We start from the raw sequence: 23,525 nt of genomic DNA on the forward strand, positions 1-23,525 counted from the left end.
GGAAGGGACACGCCATAGCTGAAGGAGGATGAGAAGATGCCAAGATGTGGAGGGTACGGAGAGAGACCCTGGACGGGCAAACTCGGCATCGTCGCATGGTGCACCGGGGTGACCAAAAGGGGAAAAGATGTGCTCGCTAGAAGAAGATGAGGAACAGGAGGAGCAGGAGGGAAGAAGAAAGGGTAGTTGCCTTGCAGCGCCGATCCCGGGTGCAGTCGCACCAAGGAGTCAGGCTCACTCATCAAAGCTATTAACCTTCATGTTAAGGTTGCACTGTTAAGCTTACAGGGAATAAACGGGGGGGGGCCTAGAACGTTATGGGACCCGGGAGTTGGTTGTGCAGAAGAAAACGCGGAGCAACAACGCGGAGCAAGGCCAAGAGGGTACGAATATGTCCCACTTCTTCCCCGCCTCGCATTTTTCTCCCTGTTACAATCTACAAGGATCCCCTCGCAATGTTTCATCACGCGTGGGCTCTCCCCGACTAGGGCATGCGTGTTCACCGTTCACCATTCGCACACTTGACTTCAAGTGAGCACTGGCTACTCGCTAGCCAGAGGGATCGTCGTCGGCACTTATGTTAGGTCTAGCGGGCTCTAGTGCCACCGAGAGTCGCCCGACCACTACGGTCCATCACGATGTCGGGTGGGGAGGAGAGCATTAAGAATGGAAGCGAAACCCGAAACCGAAGTGGCGCCTCGAATAGCTTCGAACGGTCTTCGCTCGCACCGAGTCATGGCTTGTCGAATCGTTTCCCCCGCGCGTTGACGCCCGATTGACGCATGGTACAAAATCTGTCAACACAGTGCGTAGTTAGGCGCAGATCGCTGCAGAAAACCTATTCTGGAAGAGCGGAACGGAGCAGTCCCTTGCTGAGGAGTGGGATACACATAGGAGATCTCTCGAGGCCATCCTCCTGGAACTTGGTCAACCTCAAAATCCGAAGAACTGTGGCCTCATAAAAGAGGCTAAGCATCGTCTTGTTGAAATGAGCATATTGTGTTGATTGAAGGAGAAAACTAGCGCTAACCAGCGGAAGCTATTGACAAGAAGACATCCACATCCCAGCCACCAATGGATCGGAATAGCCATTGATCCGTTAAACGACGGATCTCAACAGGTGATGCCCAGGTTCGTGACCCTCTTGCTTATTGGCACGAGAAAAGGTTCAAGTATCCACGTCTGTCACGAATGGCCCTTGACTTTCTTACGATCCAGCCCATATCGGGTGAGTGTGTACGCCTCTTTTCAGCAGCAGGGCGGATGGTACCACCTCTGCGGAGTCGGCTTGAAGCACGGGTTATTGGGACCTGTCAGGTCTTGCGTTCATGGCTTAGGGCGGGTATTATTCGAGATTTAGACCCTTTCTTTGTCTCAGTAGCAGAGGAGCAGGACAATCTCAAGATGGCTCACATGACGGACGACGAGCTTCAAGAGTGGGCAACAGCGTGGCTTGAGAATGTGGCGGAGTGCCACCAAGAAGGAAGTGAGTGGTTGGGAATAGCTTCACCCTTTCACAACTCCAAAATGCTGACGTAATGGACTCATCCACTAATCCACTACATCCATTCCACGTCCACGGTCGCTTCAAATGGATCCACTACACTGACAAGCTTCGTGGATTAAGGTCCATCCACGTCACTGCTCCCGCTCGTGGATTTAGTGGAGTGGTTTGCAACCCTGGTTGTCGGTCTTAGGGTTTTCTTTGTCCGCGCTCTGCTTGTTCTTTTGATGACGCCCAGGATGTCGTGCAGGTCTTGATCCGTCACTTTGGCTTCCGGAATGTCGCTGAGGCTTCTTCGGGGCTGTCATCTCGGGCTCATTTGGTTGGCACGGTTGGTAGGCGACTGTGTTCTGCGCGAGGGATGGAAATTTGGAGAAGAGGGAATAGAATGAAGAGGAGGGATTGCGTTGCAAAAAACCTTGCACATGGCCTTATTTGACTTTTAATGTTAAATTACTGTTGTCCCGGTCGGGAATGGTCAAGTGTCGTCGCTTGATAGCTGCGCGGCCTAGCTCACCATTACGGGAATGGCCTCCGTTTCGGACCCTGCCTCGCCCAGGAGCCAGGGCTTTCGGTCCGGAACATATTCCTCCTTGGCCTACCTCTGTACTGACATTCTGCGGTGTTAAGAGTTTATCATTCGCCGCTTGGCGTCCAGCGAAAAGGTATAGTACCGATAGGGAGACATTAAATGGATTGACTAAGCACTGTTTGCTACCCACCATACGTCCGATGAAAGTCCGACAGGTAACCCGATTATTTATTGACGTTGGATATCCCACAAAATTTTCTTCTTCTTTGAAAGGTTGATATATATATACATTCATGAAACTAAACTTGCCTAATGGGAAGAGCCTTGACTAGGTGAGCATAGGCCGACTGCTTGACTGCAGAGCACACTGTTCCCTCAGAGTTACCAACCATAGACCAAGAGCCCTCCCCAACAAACTCAAACCGTACAGCAGATGCCCCAAGGAAGAAACCATCTAGCACTTCACAGGAAGAGCCTTCTCGCTCGTCGCCTTCTTAGCCAAGGCAATCTCAGCGTTACGCCGACGAACAAGGCCCGGCAGCTTCCTCTTGCCCGCGTAAACCCACTTGGGCAGCTCCCCAGAAATCACAGTGTTGGGCTTCTCGCCCTTGTTGAGACGCTTGATGAGCTGCGATCCCTCGGCGGCGCCGCAGCCGACGTTAAAGGACCAGCTGACCAGGGCGCCGAACTGGTTCTTGTTGAGGGTGACTTTGCTGTTAACCATTTTGGGGATGCATTTCTCGAACTTCTGCCATAGTGTTAGAACTGGTCGTTTGAGATGTTGAAGATGGACTTACTCTCATGTCATCCGCGAGAAGTTTCTTGCCGTTGACCTTTGACAGGGGGATTGGGTATTTGACATCAGTGCACTTGGAGTTCTTGCAGAGATGACCGTAGCCTACGGTAGGATAGCCAGCAGCGTCCTTGTCTGTCTTGACTCGTTAGCACTCCTGACACTCCCAAGAGCAAGAGATCACTGACAGATATGAGGAACGAAACCCTCAAACTCGCCGATCAGGTCTACGGTAGCCTGGTTAGAAGACGGCGCAGAGCAACCTCCGCCGCACTTGGGCTTGACGTATCCATTGGAGCCCGTCTTGACGTAGTAGTCCGAGACGTAGCAGCCATCCGAGATCTTATCCCAGATGGTATTCCCGCTGATGTTTGTGCCCTCGGTTTGGCAGGTAATGGTGACGTCGGTGCCCTTCTTCAATACCTTCTTGACCGCGTAGCTGGTGCCTGGGCCGGAGCGGCACTTGACGTCATCGCCAGTGATGGGGTATGCGGTCGCGAGGGAGGCCACGAGGGTAGAGAGGGCAAAGAGAGTGAACTTCATGGTGGGCGATGTTCTGTAAAGGGGAAGTTGAAGAGGGTTAAAGGAGGTTGATGGGAATCAGTTCAAGCTCAAGAGGCCAAGACGAAACCCTTTATGTACTCAAAACTCAATGTCGTGCAAGATTGAAAGGAGTAACTTAAATGAACCTTTGTGCCTCATTTCCATCTGGACCCTTGGAAACCATCTGTCATACCTCCCCAAAACGCCTTGCTCTCTGAGCAGCTGAAGAACACAACTGCCGGCATTCTAGACTCCTTCTTACACAATAAGACGGGGAAACTTTTATGCCGATTAATAAATTAATTCTTGACTTACGGAGGAAATCCCAATCTGCCGGATTTAGACGCTGCTCAATTGCCTGAATGGGATCCCTGCGGATGTGGGGATTGGTGAAACATATCGGAGATTTGCCCCGATTCTGCAAGCTGAAAGACTGGGGACTTTGGTTCTCTGCGACGGGCCGAATCTGGATGTAGATTCGTTTCGAATGGCGAAACGGCGGGTACATCCGTTGTTTGCGGAAATGTCCGTCTGACATAAATGGACGGGCCTTGGGCTTAGAGACATGCATTCATTGAGGCGTTGAATGTGCAAGGAATACGGAGGCAGGGCCCAAAAGTCTTTGCCCAAGTTGAACAACGCCACATCCTGTAACCCTTGTCAGGTACTTGCCGTTACAACAAGCTTCAATCTCTTACAGAAGGCCTCCGCCTATTGCCCCTGTAGCATCAGAGGTCGCAGGGAAAGCTTATCTTCTAGCTGCTCACTAGGGTCTGCTATTGCCCCTTAACGTTTAGTGGTATCGAATTGGATCGAAGTACTCCTTGTATTTATCCTAGTTGTGGCGCTGTCGTTGCTTTTTCCTGGGCAACAACTTTTGGGCCCTGCCTCCGTACTCGAGTATGACATGCTGAACGGGCTGATTCTTGAGGTTGAATTCCAAAGGCATGATTGGTCAAGCCATGTTGTGGCTAATGTGGTTGTTCAGCGCCGGTGCGAGTGTCAATATGAAGCCTTCAGGCGGAGAGTTGCGCATAAACGAGACGTAGTAATACTATCTTTAAGAAGCTCAGGCTTGGTTCTGAAGAACATAATTGAAATAAACAGCAGAAGAGATGAACAAGACTCGATGCTAAACCAAGCATCCGCCCAGCGGTTCAACCCACAGAGATCCTTTCTCCATCACAACCGCGTCCAACTTATTCTAATTATTTGGACCATTCAAAATCCAACTCAAATTGAATCTCCTCCACACAATCGCCCTATGATCCTTCTCCGACCCGCCAGCCTGGTAAAAGTCCGTCTCAACCAAAGCACCAACCTTACGATCCGCCGTCTTGGTTAAACTCGAGTAGCCGCCCTCAAACCCAACACCAGAGATGGGAGCATCAGAGAGCTTCCTCCCGTAGTTGAAATTTTTCGCATCACCGTCGTAGCTGATCCGTACGCGCATGCGTCTCCGGCTGCTCTTGTGCGCAGAGTTTATGAAGAGCGTGCGCGCTGGGCCGTTAGCGTCCTTTTTGTTGTAGAGGAGGGTGGATGCTTCGCAGGCGGGGTCTGGGAGGCCCTTGTCGAGGACGAAGGGGCCGAATGCAGACAGAGAGCCTCGGGCGACTTTACGGTAGTCGTTTTCGGCAGAGGCACGGTCGTTACGGTAGAGTCTTCCGTCTGGAGTTTGGGCGATTGTGCCTTCGGAGCCGGCGCCTTTGAGGGATTGGTAGGACCATGTGCGCTTACCGGGCTTGCCACGGCCGATGATGTTTCTTCCTTGAGCGGGAACGACGAGCTCACCAGAAGAGAGGGTAATGCCGATTCCAGGGCCAACGGCATCCCATGGCCATCCGTCAGGCGTGAGCTGCTTCGTCATGTCCACAGGTTCAGACCAAGTCTTGCCGTCGTCGGTGCTCTGGGTTAGGAAGATATGGCGTCTTCCCTCCCAAGACTTGTTGATCTTGTTTGTCTTCTTTCCACTGGGGAGGGTGTCGCCGCCGTTTTGGCTGTAGTCGCCGTGGTTCCAGCTTAGGAACAAATAAATGGTGTTTCCGTCAACCACAGGCGTGGGGTTTCCCCAAGTGCCATCTCCCTTTCCGACCACCTCTCGGAGGGAATCCCAGTCGCTGGGGCTATCACCGTGGCTCTTGGTGGTCTTGGTGCGCTTGTAGACGAGATTGACGTCTCCGTAGTCTCGATTGTTGTGCCGCCGACCTTCGGCGAATGCGAGGATGCGACCGGTAGTTGTAGTAACTGCAGCGGGGATTCTGAAGGAATGGAAACCAACGCCGTTTGGAAGCTTGTCTGCGTTGCGCATGTTGGAGCTGTGGAATAGGGCGAAGCCTTTGTGGTAGGGTGTTTGACTCTTGGCTGGGTCGTTGACGTTGGCAAAGACGGTGTAAGCCGTGAGGAGCACCAAGAGCAGAGCTCTGATGGAGCTGTTGAAACTGAACATTGTGTTTGCCATGAGGATGTGATTTCAGTTCTCACTTGGCGAATACCATGGGGAGCAATGGATTTTTTTCGTCACATTCATATATGAAACTATACATGCTTTGAATAGATGACACAATACTAAGAACCTTGCCTGTCGGAAGATTTGGATGAATGATGACAGCTGATTGACTTTAGCATTAACCACCGACAATATCAACAGTTTCGGATAGATAGCCCACGTGCTCGAGGAAATCCCTTGACTGGAAAATACGGTCGTGTCAGTGCTAATTAATCACATGCAGATCAATTAACAGAGGTCCTTCCTAATGCGCACAAGGCTGTGCAGACTATCACGACCCCTGTCTTTTTTATCGACTATGATCCTCCGCGGTGAAACAACTAAAGAGGAAAGTGGTCCGACACCCTTTTGAGATACCTCCGTGGGAGCTGATTAAAGAGCTAATACAGAGTCAGCAAGGGTCGTTTCTGAGGCCGAGAACACTGTCGATTTGGGGATTGTCGGGGGATGCCGTCTCGTTCCGGAACCTTATTGAGAAAGTCCTTTAATCTCAATACGCAGGCTGCCAGGAAAGGTCCGATGACCGTCAATCAAATGGAACCATGAATTCCTCCGTCTTACAGACTGGGGCTTTTCAATCTGTCCGTCTTCATTTTGATTTCGATCGTCTGTCGTTTGTCGTTGTACTCTCCTTCAGCTGAAGGTCGATTGGTGTTGGTTCCAATTTCTATAAAGTGAAGCAACTATCAAGTTCCCATTCATGTTCAATATCGCCAGCAGTCAAGATAATGCCTTGAATACCTCTCAAAATGAAGCTGACAACTTTCTGCGCCTATGCGCTCGCATTCTTTTCCACTGGAGTTCACTCCTACCCCGTGACCAGCGACAACCTCAACTGCCGCTCCGGTCCAGGCACGGCCTTCGCCATCAAGAAATCCTACAAAAAAGGCCACGATGTCACTATCACCTGCCAGACTGAGGGTGATAATATCGAGGGAAATTCCATCTGGGACAAGACATCCGATGGCTGCTACGTTGCCGATAAATACGTCAAGACAGGAAAGGACGGCTACGTAAAGGGCAAATGCACCAACGTCCCCAAACCTCCCAAGAACAACAAAATCCCAGGTCCTAGAGTCAACGACTATCCCTACAAGAACAGCTGCGGCCCAGCGGACAAGTGGCTCTACTTCAAGTGCCAATGCACAAGCTTCGTGGCATGGCGGGTGAATGAGCGCCTGGGCATCAAGTTCCACAACAAGTACAAGGGGAAGGCATGGGGACATGGGTATCAGTGGGATGAGGCTGCGAGGGCGAGTGGTGTGAGGGTTGATAATAAGCCTGTGCCGGGGTGTATTGCTCAGACGGATGCTGGGCAGAAGGGACATGTTGCTTGGGTTTCTGCTGTTGATGGGGATATGGTTACTGTTGAGGAGTACAACTGGAACAATTACAGGGCTTATGGGACGCGCAAGGTCCACAAGAGCAAGTTTAGGTACATTCATCTCAAGGTCTAAGGGGCTTGTGGTTGTTGGCTTGAGCAAGGAAGAAGGAATTACCGTATCAACTCGGTTCACTCTCCCAAGTAGCGCCTCCACTTTATCTCCATATTTCCACTGTTAACCGCAAAAAATGTGCAGAAGTGTCCATAAGTAACTGATTTCATTGGTCGCCCCATGTTTTTATGGGGGCCGCTACTTGGGCGAGATAACTGAGTTTCTACGGTAGTGGAATCACTGTTGTATTGCTTTAACTAGCTCGACGACAATAAAACCCCCTTGATACTCAAAGCTTATTACTGTGTTAAGCCGTGCCACATTACCCCTTCATTGAATTCATCGCCGACATGTCACGACCCAAGCTAAAAGCGTACAAGGGACCAAGCGGTGAAGGGTGGCAGAACCCTTGGACCCACCGTTGAGAACCGGGCGAATCAGGGAAGGAGCGATGGAGCGACGGGAACGATGGGAACGATGGGAACGAGGGGCATCGCTCCTCGCGCTCCTCGCGCTCCATAAGCTCCCAGTGAAACCTTAACCTTAAATGGTGTAACAGGTGCAGGGGTATCGTAGACCGGTTTTTCGGTCGCTCAAAGACCCTGTGGGTCCGCGCATTTTGGCGCCAAACTGGCCCCAAAATCGAAGGTCACGGCTCTCCACAGGACCTTCGCCTTTGCGCGAAAAACCCCATACAAACGCCCAGGCCACCAGAAAAAAGTGACAAAACCGAAGGTCAGCTGACTTGCCTTTGTATGCGCCGCCCTTCCAAAAATGGCCGCAAATAATCCCACCAAAATCGCGTCGATCACCACCTCCGTCGTCCACCTTAATTGTACTGCAATTGCGCCACAACCACGACCCTCCCGGGCCCAGCTGACCCCGTATCTTGTCATCTATTTAGTATGGATTCTATCGCTATTGAAGATACTCGCGTGCGGGCGGCCATGGACTTCTATTTGCTCGACTTGGAGGGGACGGCGCCCAAGAACACGGTCAAGAACTACGCGCCAAAACAGGCCGAATGGAAGGTCAGATTGTTGCTACCTGCCCTCGATTTATGTACTGACGCCACTGTAGAACTGATGCGCCAGTAACTGGCCGCCTATCCCTGAAGACTGGGTCAACAAGAAGCTCTCCTGGCCGCCGGGCCAGCAGCTACCTGGCGACCTGGTTGATGAGGGCAAACTACTCCTTTTTATGAAGGAGGAGGTCGTCACTCGAGCCCCGAAGAAAGGAGTTCGAGTGACAAAGCAAAGGAAGCGCAAGGCGGCTGCCGCCCGCGTGGTAGAGGACGTCGCCGCCGTGAAAAGGCGGCGACTTGCTTCAGGTACCGTCCCTCCCCCCCCCCCCCTTTTTGGCTGGCCTTCCCTTGACGCCGTATCGCTGACTCTTCGTTTCGGGAGATACGATCGTGGTTGCCACGTCGCCTGCCGGCGAGGCGGCTACAAAAGAAGAGTCTCCTGCTCTCGACGAGCCTTTATTTAACGAGGAGGAGCTCCGGCTGCAGTACAACACGGTCCGGGGCTATATCTCGGCCATACAAAGGCTGTATGAGGAGCAGAAGAGCAGGAATATGAACCCGGCGCCTCGGCCGCAGGGAATCGCGCTCAAGGCGCTGAAGAAGAGCATTCTCGCCGTCGTCTGGAGCCGCAAGCGGTCCGAGTATCGCGACCGCCTTGAGGGCACGATAAAAGACGTCTACACGCCGGCGCAGATCCCCGATCACACGTCTGCAGTCTGGGAGAGCGACGACGACGTCTCTGCGCTTTTTCGGACGCAGGTCGACTTCCTCCTGGGCAACCACATGCTCCTGAGGCAGAGTAATCGGTTGCCAATTGAGCTCCCTGACTGTTTTCGCCTTGAGCTTCCCAATGAGGGCCAGAAGAGCCGGGAGTTCCCGACATACGCCTTGGTGATTGTCATGAACCAGGGCAAGACGAATCAACACGGGAGAATGGAGTATGGGGCCGCCCTGCGGCACCGTGACGTGCGGTCTTGTCTTTTCGGGGCGCTGGCGTTTTATTTCTTTTGGCGTTGGCAGGTGGAGGAAAAGGAGCCGTTCCCCAGTTTTGAACGCAGTGAGTTGTGGTACGATCTCAAGGTCTTACGTCGCTCCGCCACGGATCCGAAGGCGACGCTTTCAGCCCAAACGGCGCGGTCGTGGACGAGTAAGCTATACAGCCAGGGCGGAATCTCCACCTCAAAACTTTCGCACGCTCCCCGGGTCGCAGCAGCACAGAACGCCGATATGGCAGGCGTCCCTGAAGGTCAGGTGTGTTAAGAGCTTTCGATTCGTTATATTTTCGGCTGATTTAGCCTTGTTTTGAATGGTATGGCGGCCTTCTACATCTCGAGTGGATGAGGTGGCGCGCCGGATAGTTGCGAATTATCACGACTTTTTAGCCTTGGCGTTGATTTTTTTTTTTTTTTTGGCCGGTAGGCTTTATGAGCTTCCCGTAACCCTCTGGAGTAGCCCTTCCGCTCGGCCGTTCAACTGCGCTCTTCAGTCAGCATTACCATACCGCGTTTATATGCTGATCTCCATACAAAACAGATACGGCGCGCCGGGAGATGGAACAACGGTGACCAGATGATGGGTTGCTACCTTACATCACTACCCTTCGAGTTTATGAGGTCCTCGGCCGATTTTGACACTGACTGGTCAGGTTCCTACTTTCTCGCGCTCGACACTATCAAGCCGCCACTCGCTCTTTTACGACACATCTGGCCCGATCTCGATAGGTGGAAAGAAGCACACGATACTGCTTCTTTAGCCGTTGAACCGAACAAGCTGCTGGCGCGTTTCTCGAGCTTTTGGGCTGGCTGCGCGAAGTGTTGTTACAGGATGCCGTCTTCTTGCGGAAGCTCTATCCCCGGCATCCTGTCTTCCGCGACCCAGTCTTCAAAAGTCGTGATTTTGCAGCGTTCGCGCTACAAGTTGAAGACGTCTGCCGAACGGCTGAGGAAGAGAGTTATGTGGCCAACATCGATCGAGCCATCCCTGCCGTTGCAGAGAAACTGCGCTCCTTACAAAGCCAACAGATCGCTGTGAACTTAACAGTAGATAGGATGTTCTATCAACTTACGATAGAGCTTAACAAGCTGTCGAGACAGATACTTGAGCTATCCAAAGTCAGCTATACTGTCACGATCAGCCCTGGGCTTAGCACGGTCTCACAGCGGTTGGAAATGCCGAAACGAGGGCGCCGCGCCGCGCCGGCACGTTTGACGACGCCGGCTCCCTCGTTGCGGGCCGCCGCTCCTCTCCCCGCCAATCCTACGCTTGTGGAAGAGCAGGGAGCCGTTGGCCTAGCCTCCCCTGCGTCCCATCTGCCGCCGCCGGCCGGAGCGACGGCGGCGGCGGCGGATGAGCCGCAAATACCACACTTTGAGTTTCCTTTAGACCTCAGAAGCGTTCGCGATCTGTGGACCGTGTGGAAGAACGGGAGGGCGGGCATGCCTTCTATCGAGCCCCTGGAGGCCGACTATGGCTCTGCTTGGCGCCCCAAACACCAGAAGTCCGTCTTCTGCAGCAGGAAGGCAATAATCGACTTCATCGCGCAGAAGGCGCGAGAGCGGGGGGGCGAGCGCGACGTCGGCGTACACTCACTCGTTGTCATGCGAATTGAGGAGCTGTGCGCCAACTGGTCTCTTGATAAGGTGCGGAAGGCTATAAAGAACGGAGATCTGGACCTGAGATGGCTGGCAAAGCCGTGAAACGTGGTGTTTTTGGCAGACTTTTTGCGACTGTTTTGCTAGTTACCCCTGAATTGAGCCGACTATCACGACTTTTTTGCTTATAGTGTTGAGCCTAGACCCCCCTAAAAGTGCAGTAAAATTGGCCTGTTTTGGTCGTAACTTGGCGGCCTTTTTAGGGCTTGTAAACCACCCCATAGACGGTCATCACTTGAAAATAAAGGCGATGATCAGAAACGCGCGCACATCAACAACGAGACGGATGCACGGCTCGAGGCAGGTGTCATTTTGTTCAGCTCAATTAGACGAGCCTATTTATCCTATTTTTATGCCCGTGCAGGCCTTGGTCGTCGATGAATACCGAGATCCGTAAAAATTACAGTCCTTTTGGTGATGTCAAGGGCTTGGCGGTTTTTAGCGGGGTTTTCCGAAAACCCGCCACGCAATCCGACCTGTTACATCCACTTGTTATAATAATTGCCTCAAAAAGCTCCAGCTCCTCGTGATGTGCCTTAATAGTCTGGGCACAGTGACATGAGCCAATCGGAGCCCTTGAAGCAAGAGGAACAGGGAATATATGGGACCGGGCTGTCAGAGTCTGGGGACTCGAGCGTCGAGACCTCTGAATTGACTGGTTGCCGAGCACATGGGGTTATGCTGCACCAACACCTGCAGAATCTCCCAGCACCAATTGTTGGAACAAAAGGGCGTCTTCACGCGCGACACCCTTGGATTGGACGCGCCAGGTCGTCATTCGCACTGCTGGTGGACGCTTCATTCATTCATACAAGACTTAGTAAATTCAATGGCACTGGCAACCTGGCGATTTTCGCGTTGCCTTTGCGCATGTTATTGGCCTCACTTGCCTGCGCAGCGATGGATGGGTATAAGTTGAACCTCGGCGACGAAGCCTCGATGGCTTCCAATACCCTCGATAAGCTCGCTCGATCCGCGCCACCGATCTGCTCGACTATCTAACTGCGTCACGATGTCCTTCGAAACATTCTCTTCCAGCCCTTCCCCCTCGAATCAGCCAGGCGCGATTGAGCCCGTTGAGTTCTCGTCGTCGCCACCTGTTTCGTCTCCAGGAACCTCCTTGCCAACGACGCCATCGCCCCGTCCTCGCGGGACTGCCGCCGACTTTATTAAGGTCGATTGGACACTCTGGGGCCACCAAGAGTGGGCGAAGTGGCCTGGATTCGAGCGCTATACCGGCGGCCAAGACACGAGGGCTTGGTGGCAGCAATATGGGTACCGCGTTGAGGACCATTCCTCCTTGCGGCAGGGCAATAAGTTGAAGTGGATCTGCGCGGACTGCTTCGCCCGAGACTTTAAGAAGAAGTCAGACTTCTGGTTTGTCTGCTCGACAGGAGTCTCTGTCAAGAATGTTGAAATGAGAAGATTCGTGTTGCTTAATTCATCCTAAATATGCAGTAGGGGAACCACTGTTTATATACCGGCACGATCTCTTGTGGAATGTTCCACCTTCTTCCACACCGACTTGGTCGCCTCACACTTGTGATCTCCAACAAAGAAACACTTTCGCGAAGCCCACGGGATTCTGGTAAGTCCCCTGGTCCTGGGCTTGATAAAGTGCCGATTTGAAAGGGCCTTAACACTGCGCTCGCCTCAATGGCACAACGTCCGAGACAGTTATGAATCAGGACCAGCCGTTTAGGTACCGTACTATACAGATTACCTTAGTATAAGATACCCAAAGGTGATCCACAGGGAATAACACCTCGTCACTAACAAACAAACAAACAAACAAAAGGTCTATCAAATCACTTCACAATCCAAACACCTCACACATCCCATGACTTTTACATCGTTTGATTGAAGTTCTGGCCTTGCGGCCCCTGCTTCGACTACTCTCCACCACATACAATGGTACATACAAAACCAGTTGCTGCCCCTCAACCTCGGCTAGCAACCGCCCCCTGTCGTCCTCTGCTACAACACCACCCTGTCTTTTCTCCCCCGCTTCAGCCTCCTCCACCTGTGCTTCTAGCTTATTACATACCACAGGAGATGGTGGTATCATAAGAACACAACGATCGATCGAGAAAATGACCAGTCCCGGGTCCGTGTCTAGAATGCACAGCAACAAGTAAAAAAAAAAAAAAGGAATATGAGACAGATTAGGTCGAGACTAAGATGCCGACGCCGAGTCATGCGGTGGTTGTCAAGAGACTATGAAAGAGAAATATCTCTCCTCCGGGGATCTAGGTCCCAGGGAGGGTGCGAGGGAGTGCCGTGTTTGTATGTGCGCGTAGAGATTTTGTCGAAACTTCATCTTGAACCGTGCCATGCAGTTGTTGCGGGTATCCACGGCTCCACCAAGTTTGTGGTCGAAAAGAACTTCACACTCGCGGCCGGTCACCGAGATTCAGCCAGCTCATATCTGACGATGTTGAGGCCATTGCAAGCTGAGGCTGGCTGCTCACACCTGTAGGGGGATTCCGCGGGCCGGCGACGCTTGGGAAGAGCGGCGTTCCGAAGTAGAAGCTAGGGTTGTACGCGCTGCTGTTCTCAATTACATTTTACTAGTTCCTAAGCGTAGCAATTCGTTGCGGGCAATTCATGTTGACTTCCCAAAAAGGAGACCTGCCAGGTCCAAGGTCGACAGGATGAGAATGAGAGAATAGATGCAATGAGAAAGCAGACGTATATAGTACACGGGAGAAAGGCGACGGGTCAAGTGAGCTTAGTGGGCGGGCTGCATCACGCTGAAGCGCTCCTCCTCCATCCTCCTCACGATGTCTCTATCGCGAGCAGTCCGGGGATCAGCGTCGATGCCCAAGATCGACGAGATGCGCGTCTTGTCCTTACCCTTGCTCTGATGCTGCTGCTCCCTCTCGCCGTTACCAGGGCTCGAGATGGGCGTGACGGCCGCAGTCTGGCTGCAGCACATGCCCGTCTTCCAGGCCTGCTCGAGAGTGGTCGGCGAGACGGTGGGTCCGTACTCGTTGGCAATGGCCGTCCAGAACGAGTTGCGGTGGGCTGCGTAGATGGAGTGCAGGCGGGAGAGGTCGACGTGGGCAGCGTTGTGAGCGGGCATCGTCGGCGGGGGAAGACCCGAGCAGTCGAGGCGAAGAGGAGTGGTCCGGTGATGAGTGTGAGGGCCACGGTGGAAGGGAACCGGAGGATGGATAGGGACGTGGTTATCCGCGGCCGGCGAGGCATACGTCTGGGAAGAAGCGGTGTGAGGAGGAAGAGACATGGAAGAAGGCTTGGGGAGAATGGCGGGCAGCCTTGGCACCTCTTCAGACGTCACGATGCTGGGGAGCTGGATGCAGTTGGCGTTGTTTGGAGGCGGCGGTCTGTAGCTGGCCGAACTTCCCGGTAGCGAGGATGAGCGAGACACCCTTTCGTGGGCTGGGCTAGGAGCTGTGGGAGCCATGGCCGGGGAGTGATCGTTGGTGCCAGCAAACGAGCACGAGGCAGCACGCTTGCGTAGGTTGCTGCCATGTGAGAGCTGATGATAGTGAACTCGGCATGCAAGCTCCGTCTTCTTGAGATGTGCCGCAATGTACTTGTAGGGCATCTTCTGGAGTCGAGTTTGAAGAAGATATTGCTCCTATATCAGGCGTGTTAGTGACGAGGTTCATATAAGTCAATGGATATCCAACTTGCCTCGTCCTCGCTCCAAGCACGTCCGTCGCAAGTAGATGAAGCCTTTCGGGTTCTGATGACACCATAGTCATGTCGGTCCATGATACGTAGCCGAGAGATCTCCCGCGCAAAGACGCACCCGCTTTGCTCACCTTTTGGACGGGGAAGAGCCATTTCATATCAAAATAAAAAGCGGGCTCCATCTTATACGGGATTGTGTACCTGCATATGTAGTCAGCATGAGTAAACAGGCTTATTAGCTTCGTGGGATGATGACAAGTCCTCTTCCAGAAACAAACAAGGCCCCTCCCAAATTCCCCTTCTCATCATGATGCTGCTTTCACAACTGCCTACCTACTGTCTACTGTACGTCGTAAATTAGATCTTGTTTCACCATCATCACGCCGGCCTTTTAAAGAAGAAAAACCAATCTTCATTCAACATGCTAAAAAGCAGACGGTTCCAACAAACAAGGGATCCAAATTAAAAAAAAAAAACGCCACCCCTCCACCTCCTCCTTCGAAACTACCCCAGTCCCTCAACAACGCCAACTTTTCGTTTCCCACGCAAGGGCCCAAGGGTCAAGGATCCCTTGAAACCCGCTAGCGCACTGGCGTAATTTCACATCAGTATCAGGGTTGCCCAGAAAAGCCATTCTGGGTCGGAAACATTCCTTACACAACCCTCGTCCAGAAAGACAAAGAAACATTGCAGAGACATCGCATGCGTCGGTGACTTTGCTTTTCCCGCCCCGGCATCTCTAGTGGAACCCGAGCCCAGAGCTCCGGGCAAAAGTTAAAAAGAAAATTACCGTGTTGTTTTGTTTTACCATAGCTTTTAATATCACAAAAAATTGCTGTCGTCCCAAGTTAATTAACTCATACAAACAAAATCCGCATTCCTGTGCAAACGCCAGCTCCACGTCATCTTGACTCATGCAGTCCCTTGAATTCTGCCCAGATAGATTAAAACTCTACGTCGAGATTAACATTCGTAGGTTCGTTAAGTGCGGCTTGAAAGGGTGATCCGTGTTCCGAACCAGTCTTGCTAATAATATAAACAATAACGTATATGATAAGCGAGCTAGCCAGACAAGCGAGCTAGCCACTCCTTATCGGACCTTAAATGCGATTTTTAAAGAATTGTTGGATTGAGACCTCGTGTGGCGGCATAACATGCCGGATCCGGAACGCCGGATCTGGTAATAAGCCGGATACGGCATAGTCACAACGCCGGATCCGGATCCCTTTGACACCCTGATCTAGATCCCTTTGAGTATAAAATAGGGCCCCTAGGACCCTCAATCAAGGGAGGAACAACCTTCTCAATTCACATCATTTGATCAATCATTTCTGCTATTGCATACAGCAAATTGCGTATCCAACAAGAATCAATAACTTTTTCAAATTAGACTTAAAATACATAAAAGTTTCAGATAAGGTTATTTAATACACGTTTAACTTAGTATTAAATCCTATAAAATTCTAGTTAACCCTAATATAGGTAAACAAGGAAGATGGGACTAAGGTGTGACGGGAACGTCACATCAATAGTCTGTCAATAGTCTGTCTATCCACAAGGCTAAGACTAATCCAGTAATGTAAACCAGCTATCCAGGTGCCGCAATAGCCGATCCGTTTAGGCAACATTCGACAGACGAAGCACCAACCTAAGGCGGAGCCAGGGTCAGACATCTATCGAATCTATCGAATCGAACACCAAGCCTTCGCATTCGAATCGAATGCGACTCCTGTAGATTCGAATCGAATCGAATGCGTCTCCCGCAGATTCGGATCGAATCGAATGCATCATTATGCATGTCCCGTAGATTCGATATCTATCGAATGCCAAGACTTGATCGAATTCGAATCGAATTCGATCGAACGTATGACTAATCCGGCGAAGGCAGAAAACATCAGACGACACCGTGAGTTCGGAAGAGACGTCGCAGAGCAGAGTCAATTTTGTAAAAAGAAGGTACTAGGCAGATTACAGGTCACTCGTCTCCCTCACCGACGCAAGTGCGTCAACCCATCGGTTATCACTGAGGCTAAGCAGCGGCAGTGAAGGGGTGTAGATTCCAGCTTTACTCCAAGATCGAATGCACCGAGTCATCGTCACAATCTTCCTCCTCAACCGGTTTCTCAACGGTGCCATCATACGTCCTGCACTACTAAACGTCCTCTCACTCTCTGCAGATGACGACGGGATAGTGAGCATACCAACAGCCATCAGAGACAGTCGCAGGTACCGATTGGCGTTGATTTTCCACCAGCCAATTGGTCTGCTCCTGTAGTGTGTAGTGTTGACTGTTGACAACATCCTCGGCGCAGTACCGAGCATACTCGTCATCAGTCGTCGCTGCCGCCGTCCTCGGATTTGTCTTACGGGTGCTATTGCGGGCATTGGGCGCTGCAGAAGACGAAGTTTGGGTAAATGTCGAACCAGCTACACTCCTAGCAAGTCTCCGCTCGATGTAATCCATTGAGGCCTCGTCAGGCGTAGCGAAGACCTCGCAGTCAACGTCGCGCTCCCTATACCTCCCCCAGATCTCCAAGAGTTTTGCTTCGTACTCTAATCGCCAACTCTTAGCCTTCCGAGAAGGCACTCGAGACCACAGTTGATCGAGAAGGCGCCACTTCTTCGCCGGGTTGAAGACAACAGCGCCGACATAAGCTGCGCTAGTCAGACGGTTGTAGTATTTGTGCAGCTTCTTCCATCCGAGCTTGATAAAGACCTTGAGCAATCTACGGGTTCTGCTATCGAGCCCGTCGTAGATAGCAACTTCTAGTCGAGAGTCATGCCATTGATGGGGTCCGCTAAGTGCTTTTTCATCCAATAGGCATCAAACCATCAAGCGTTATTCAAGGAATCTCATAGCTTCGAGGCCGTATTGACATCAATACAGCAGGCTTGCTGTGCATCTGTCTTACGGAACTCTCTGCCAGCTCGCAAGAATTGCGGTCGCTTGTAGTAAGATACGTCGATTGCTCGTCAGGTATGTCGCGCAATCTAGTCCTAACGAGCGAGCGAGCGAGCGAACGACACCTCTTCATGATGAAGTTGGTCACACGTAGGAGTCGTTGGTGAGGTCGACGGGCTCTCCTGTCCATTCCGCTTTAAGGCTATTGGTTCGATCGGCCAGCGAGTCCCACGGGGGGGAGGGGGGGGATAATCGGCCAGCGGAGTGAAGTCCTTATCTTGACGGGTAGGGGCACTAATACGGAGGGCGGTGTGCCTAGGTTTGTCGGGGCGGGTGCAGGTCGGCTTCAAAGCTCGGGCAATGGAAGCCCCGGTCACGCGAGCACCAGCTCGTCGGTCGGACTCAAGGAGGGCTAGTTCTTTGCGAAGCCATGCTCTGCGGTTTTTAACGAAATGCTTTGTGACCTGAGGCTTGATGGCGAGGGCCAGCTCATAGTCGTCGCAGTTGGGAGGCAGGGTGCCGGAGAAAGAAGTAGGCGGTCGAGTGCGAGCACGGTTCTCGACAATGCAAGTGTGAGTATCGAGCTGAGTAAAGAGAGAACTCTGACTAGGACTCGAGGAAGTCTCTTCGGTGGGACACGGGATGAGATACTGGGCCCAATGCGGAGGAGCGGCGGGAGACTCGATGCTGAGGACGGGAGGATCAGATGCAGACTCGAGCATCGAGGACTCATCACGGCAATCACTGACAGATACAGGGTTTTGCATGTCGGACTGGTAGCGGCTTCGCTCGAAGCGATCAGAGAGTCGATTGGATGCGCATAACAGGCTTTTAATACTGTCGGTATCCGATTTGCTGGCAATTATGGTTAGGCACGTGTAGATTGACGGCTTGTAAGGGAATAGAGAAGAAGAGATTGCTGCGAGACGACTTGCCCGATCCCATGCTTTGCGGGTGTAGGGGCCATTCCAGAATGTCTATGTATCGCTAGGCAGACGAATCGGGCAAGGGCTGAAGGCGATTATTAAGGCGATTATTAAGGGAGCACATCCCTTGAAGTTGCCGTTTGATTGTACCATTAGCTCAGGCTGCTTTCCCGTGGGGAAGACTGGGCTACCGGTGCAAGTGGTGATTTCCCAGCTCGTTGCGTCTATGTATTTTACTTTTTGGCCAGGAGGCGTTGTTCGGTATGCGTATGCAGTCTCAGAGATCATGACGGGGCCTCGACCTGTGTCATGTGCCAGTGATTTCTATGGCCCGAGTAAAATACTGGTTAAGGCGGCTTTCTCTTGTGTAGTCTCGAGCACTGGTCGGCTGGTGGCGTCGATGATGATGCCGCTATGATGCCGCTATGATGCCGCTATGATGCCGCTTGTGCCAGGGAGACCAGTCCCACACATCATGCCCCGGATGCGGCAGCCCAGGTCGCAACAGAGTCCCCTGGGCGTCTCACTCAGGGGTTATTGTCCGTCCCATTGACTCCCTTTCGTAGCCATCCCCACACCACTGGGCACAATGGTCAACCGCCAAGCCGCGATCCTAATTCACCACCTATCACAACCATCCGCACGTCGACACTACATTACACTACGCGACTCTTCAGACGAGTTGGGGACGTGAGAGGGTCAAAGGATTCCCAAAGCCAACACTGACCCATCTGATAGACAGGATGCACCGGACCATCATGGACAACCTGAGTGACAAGTGCGTCTCAAATCAACCGAGTGGCAAGTCCAGTAGGGCAGGCTGGCTGACATTCCACTGGGTTTCTTGGCAAACGCCGTACTACCTTTTTGACATTGCTCAACGCCGCCAAGAATACGTCATGGAAGCCAAGAAACATGCCCTGCCCTGGTCTCAACATATGGAAACAGCCATTTAACTCACATGTATACGTTCAGTCGTTAACGCACAACAGAGGGTGACTCAGTCCTTCCAATATTTTCTGTCCTAGTCCGGATATGTCTAAAGTTCAAATGCCTCAGAGAAGAGCCCTTTTAACAAGCGGCTCCACGGATTATCCGTTTTTATAGTGAAGCTCTCAAGGGTACCATCCCTTGTTGTGAGTTGTGATGGTGCTGTGAATGTGATTCGGATGCGAATACGGATGTATGCACGACGCTACCTGCCACCAGATGGTTGCACTTCTGCTGGGTACATTGCTGCACGAAGCAAAGTACTCCTTCAAACTATTTGTACGCAGCGGGCCCCAGACTCTCCAGCCTCCGTAGCTCCGTGACTCTGCCAGGGTTCTCCTCTTCCGTAGTGGTGGGCGGCCAGCCTTCAAAGAACGAGAGGTGGGCTAGGGCTTACTCGTCAGTCAATCTCCGGCTCCCTTTGGTCCTGTTGCCCTGGGATGACGCAAGAATCGTGTCGTAACAAAAAGGTTGATTACATTGTCAATAAACCGAAAGGCTGGTCGTGGTTGGTAAGCCTCCGAAAGCAACACCCAAGTAGCCAAGGCCCGACACCACAGAAGCCGTCAAGCGGTGGGCGCCATCAGCCCTGGCTGTCGAGTCGATTGAACGATGATATAGGTTCTGAGGCATGGGAGCGGGAGCGAGCGAAGAGGTACCTGGGATCGGCACTCCAGTTCGCCGTCAGTCGAGGTACCCTGTCGTCTGTCTCTCGCCCCGAAGCCCCGAGCTTCTTTCATCCACTGTCCCACAGCCCTTGTCCCTTGACCTCGATGCCTTCTTCCTCCGAAGGGTTCCTCCACCGCCTGGGTCTCCCGACTGGGCCCTTCTGCTACTTCTGGATGCCATGATTCTTTGATACGCAGGCAAGGCCGTTAGCATTCTTAGACCAGTCTGCATGTGCCTCTGTCTGCATTCCATCATGAAATACACCTCCAATAATCGTGGACCCTACATCGAGCTGCTCTCGCGAGTCTCCAGTTACGCCAGGTCACCGTTAGGGTGTAAGTTGGACGACGGCGACGCGCGAGACACCTTACCCCAGGTATGGCCTCGAAAACTTTTCTTTCACATCCGACCAGCACCCTTGTGCTTGGTCTTCTCCCCGTTGTCTTCGCCCATGGCGGCGGCGGCGAGCACGGTGAGATACACGAGGCCGACAAGCCCAAGGACGATTCCGAGTACCCACCCACCTATTTCGCCCATCTTGACCATGTCGGCGTCATCTACACCCATATCGCGCTTATGGTCATCGCCTGGGTCTTCGTTCTGCCAGTCGGTAAGCGTTGAATCACTCGCATTGACAACTATCTGGCATGTGTCTGATGTGCCCGTTTTCTCCTTCAGCCGTGATGCTAGCTTTGGCGCGATCCCGATACACGCTTCCGCTCCAGTCCGCCTTCTTAGCCACCAACGCCCTCGGTCTCCTCCTCGGTACCATATATAACGCTCAGACCCCAGACCTATACCCGAACAATGCGCACCACAACATTGGTTGGATCGTAACATGGGTTGTCTCAGCCCAAGTGCTCGTGAGCGCAGTAGGATGGATCGCCGGAGCGTTTCGAGCTGCTGGAAGCCGAAGTCGCAGCGACAACCAAGTGTTTCTTCCAGTCTCAACCGAGGCGACGTACGAGGATCAATATCACAGTCATGGTGGCCATAATGATCGCGACCGAACCTCGGGCCCTTACCGATTGTCCGACGACAGTGGCCAGGGTACTGAGCCCAACACATCGTCCCTGAGAAGCAACTCAGTCTCGACCTTTGACGGAGTAGACGACGTTCCACTCCACAGTCGCCACAAAGAGTATGAAGACGACGATAATGATGATCTAGACGCTATGCCCTTGGCCTCGAATAACCGGAAGAGTAAGATTGCAATTCAGGCTGCAAAAATCGTCACTTGTCGAATTTGGCGGTATCTGGACATCGGCTACCAGGTAGTCGATCGCATTATCCTTCCATTCGGTTTCATTGCGCTTGCGACTGGCATCGTCACCTTCGGTCGCTTCTTCGTGAGTCAAATCATGCCCAATCGGAATGTTTCCCAGAGCTAATATCCAAGTAGGAAGGCAGTGGCATCTTCGGCGGCCTAGCGCATTGGATCAAGGGCGGTGTCTTCGTCTGGCTCGGCCTCTTCACGCTGGGACGTTGGTCTGGCAGCTTCGGCGAGCTTGGATGGGCCTGGAATGTGCGTCCGAAGCGATCCTTGCAGAAATGGTGCCCGTCGGCCGAGTTTGTCGAGAGCGCCCTCATATTCTTCTATGGCTCCACCAATATCTTCCTCGAGCATCTCGGTGGTTGGGGAGGTGCTTGGACTGCCCAGGACATGGAGCATATCTCCATCATAGTCTTGTTCATTAGTGGTGGACTGGTAAGTTGCTGCTCAGCTCAGGCGCCATTGGTAATGGGAGCTCACAGAAACCGTCTAACAGTGCGGCATGCTTATTGAATCGACTCGGATCCGAGATTTGCTCAACACAACGGTGGTTGATGCTAAACCGGCGCACGAGTACTCCAACGAAGAAGGAGAGCAGTTGCAGCCTCCTGCGACGTATGAGTTCTCTCTGAATCCTATCCCCGCCTTGGTCATCTTGCTGTTAGGCATCATGATGAGCTCACACAGTCAGGCGACCATGATATCGAGCATGGTACACAAGAAATGGGGGGATCTCCTGCTCGGAGCCTCTCTCGCAAGAGGCTTCACTTACGTGCTCATGTTCCTCAAGCCTCCCAAGTCAGTTCTTCCGTCTCGGCCTCCAACCGAACTCCTAGTATCTTTTGGTTTGATTGCCGGAGGTATCATCTTCATGGCGAGTGTAAGTTGGCGATTCCCTCAGTTTGTTCGTCGCGTCAGGAGACTGATTTGTTAAAGGCTGGAGACACTGTCGAGGGGATGATCCACTACGAACTGGATGCCATGCTCATGTACACCGTTACCATGGGACTGGTAGGGTTGTTGATGGCCTGGGAGGTCGTTGTTCTTGCCATCAAGGGCTGGGCTCTTCGCCGAGAACGCCGATCTGGATATCACCGGTCTTTTTGAATCCGTGGAAATGTGGTATGAAATATTTGGTTGTCGCCGCAAGAGGCGACAATCAGGACACGTTTGGGAGGATAGCAGGGCGTTTGTTGCCGCGGTCGTATTTTTGAGATACCCTTCATGAACTGAACGGCCGCTGTTTGGATTCTCCTTTCCCTATTACCCTGATGCACTCTAGTACCCTATCTCCTGGATTTCAGCGAAACGAGGATGCCTTTGCGCAGAAGCTGCGAGGTCGGACGTCGTGGTATGATGCGGGATGATGGATTGCTTCTTGGGCTACAAGCCGCGAGTTTGTCCCGGATAGGCTTCATAGAGCCCAACCCATAGAAACGAACGAACCAGGATCGTCGCTATCTCGGTGGTTCTGAGCATAGCGTGGAGTAATAGAGATTGTTGTCTGATAAGCGAGTGCACCAACCAAGCGAGTGCACCAAAAATTCCCACCATTAAGATAGAATATAGCATAAAATCACAACAAAGCATCTAACCAATTAAAACTAATTGCTATACTCTTCTTCGGATATTGACACAACTATCTGACATGTTCTTCTATTATGTCCAGTCTTTCCACAGGTTCTACAGTGCCTTTCTCTTGCTAGCACTGACCTTCCTTGACCACCACTTCTCGATAATTCGGCCACTACCTGCGCATCAATCTCTTTCTGATCAATTACATCCCTTCCCTCACCTAGAGTCATCTTCCCTCCATTCCGTAGGCGGGTTTTTTTTCCTCTGCGCCGTTTGCTAAGAGTCTCATTTGCCTGTCGAAGGATCTGGTTCTCAGACTTCAATAATGCTATCTGATGCATTATCGCCTTCGTTCCCTTAGAAAATGACTTAAGCGCGTCAACAATAGATGCTGGAGAGCTGCTCTGGTGCCTGTGACGGGAACGTCCGGAGCGCTGGACCCAGGGTGGGGTCGATACGTAGCTAGGGCGCACGGGGCAGGCCACAGGGACTATCATACGCGTCTACGCGTCTACGCGCCTGCCCGCTTTCTCTTTTCCTC

General features: G+C 52.3%; 8 protein-coding genes across 8 annotated transcripts; 3 read left to right on the forward strand and 5 right to left on the reverse strand.

Moving 5' to 3' along the window:
• Positions 1 to 2,490: 2,490 nt before the first annotated feature.
• BGZ61DRAFT_371477 (lysozyme-like domain-containing protein) lies at positions 2,491 to 3,372 on the reverse strand (the record flags this gene model as incomplete). The annotated part of the gene is made up of 3 exons (XM_046242106.1): positions 2,491 to 2,784; positions 2,834 to 2,964; positions 3,018 to 3,372. The coding sequence occupies 3 exons, from the start codon at positions 3,370 to 3,372 to the stop codon at positions 2,491 to 2,493; spliced, it is 780 nt and encodes a 259-aa protein (XP_046095181.1).
• Positions 3,373 to 4,576: 1,204 nt separating this feature from the next.
• Positions 4,577 to 5,680, reverse strand: BGZ61DRAFT_500084 (Sialidase; the record flags this gene model as incomplete). Its single annotated transcript, XM_046251505.1, has 1 exon — positions 4,577 to 5,680. The coding sequence occupies one exon, from the start codon at positions 5,678 to 5,680 to the stop codon at positions 4,577 to 4,579; it is 1,104 nt and encodes a 367-aa protein (XP_046095182.1).
• Positions 5,681 to 6,627: 947 nt separating this feature from the next.
• Positions 6,628 to 7,335, forward strand: BGZ61DRAFT_540644 (CHAP domain-containing protein; the record flags this gene model as incomplete). The annotated part of the gene is made up of 1 exon (XM_046254936.1): positions 6,628 to 7,335. The coding sequence occupies one exon, from the start codon at positions 6,628 to 6,630 to the stop codon at positions 7,333 to 7,335; it is 708 nt and encodes a 235-aa protein (XP_046095183.1).
• Positions 7,336 to 7,841: 506 nt separating this feature from the next.
• On the reverse strand, positions 7,842 to 8,469 carry BGZ61DRAFT_465969 (uncharacterized protein; the record flags this gene model as incomplete). The annotated part of the gene is made up of 2 exons (XM_046247639.1): positions 8,395 to 8,469; positions 7,842 to 8,345 (listed from the first exon to the last, which is right to left on the reverse strand). A coding segment is annotated over exon 2 (247 nt), but the record flags the coding sequence as incomplete, so codon positions are not given.
• Positions 8,470 to 12,001: 3,532 nt separating this feature from the next.
• On the forward strand, positions 12,002 to 12,439 carry BGZ61DRAFT_540646 (uncharacterized protein; the record flags this gene model as incomplete). The annotated part of the gene is made up of 1 exon (XM_046254937.1): positions 12,002 to 12,439. The coding sequence occupies one exon, from the start codon at positions 12,002 to 12,004 to the stop codon at positions 12,437 to 12,439; it is 438 nt and encodes a 145-aa protein (XP_046095185.1).
• Positions 12,440 to 13,720: 1,281 nt separating this feature from the next.
• Positions 13,721 to 14,730, reverse strand: BGZ61DRAFT_500086 (uncharacterized protein; the record flags this gene model as incomplete). Its single annotated transcript, XM_046251506.1, has 2 exons — positions 13,721 to 14,593; positions 14,650 to 14,730. 2 exons carry the CDS (start codon positions 14,728 to 14,730, stop codon positions 13,721 to 13,723), a joined length of 954 nt encoding a protein of 317 aa, XP_046095186.1.
• A 2,533-nt stretch (positions 14,731 to 17,263) lies between these two features.
• On the reverse strand, positions 17,264 to 18,765 carry BGZ61DRAFT_568011 (uncharacterized protein; the record flags this gene model as incomplete). Its single annotated transcript, XM_046255985.1, has 2 exons — positions 17,264 to 18,528; positions 18,628 to 18,765. The coding sequence occupies 2 exons, from the start codon at positions 18,763 to 18,765 to the stop codon at positions 17,647 to 17,649; spliced, it is 1,020 nt and encodes a 339-aa protein (XP_046095187.1). The 3' UTR covers positions 17,264 to 17,646.
• A 1,749-nt stretch (positions 18,766 to 20,514) lies between these two features.
• On the forward strand, positions 20,515 to 22,516 carry BGZ61DRAFT_371541 (uncharacterized protein; the record flags this gene model as incomplete). Its single annotated transcript, XM_046242110.1, has 5 exons — positions 20,515 to 20,746; positions 20,815 to 21,485; positions 21,539 to 21,844; positions 21,906 to 22,289; positions 22,346 to 22,516. 5 exons carry the CDS (start codon positions 20,515 to 20,517, stop codon positions 22,514 to 22,516), a joined length of 1,764 nt encoding a protein of 587 aa, XP_046095188.1.
• Between the last annotated feature and the right edge of the window lie 1,009 nt (positions 22,517 to 23,525).

Source organism: Ilyonectria robusta, assembly GCF_021365365.1.
Source record: "Ilyonectria robusta strain PMI_751 chromosome Unknown BGZ61scaffold_46, whole genome shotgun sequence".
Taxonomy (NCBI): domain Eukaryota; kingdom Fungi; phylum Ascomycota; class Sordariomycetes; order Hypocreales; family Nectriaceae; genus Ilyonectria; species Ilyonectria robusta.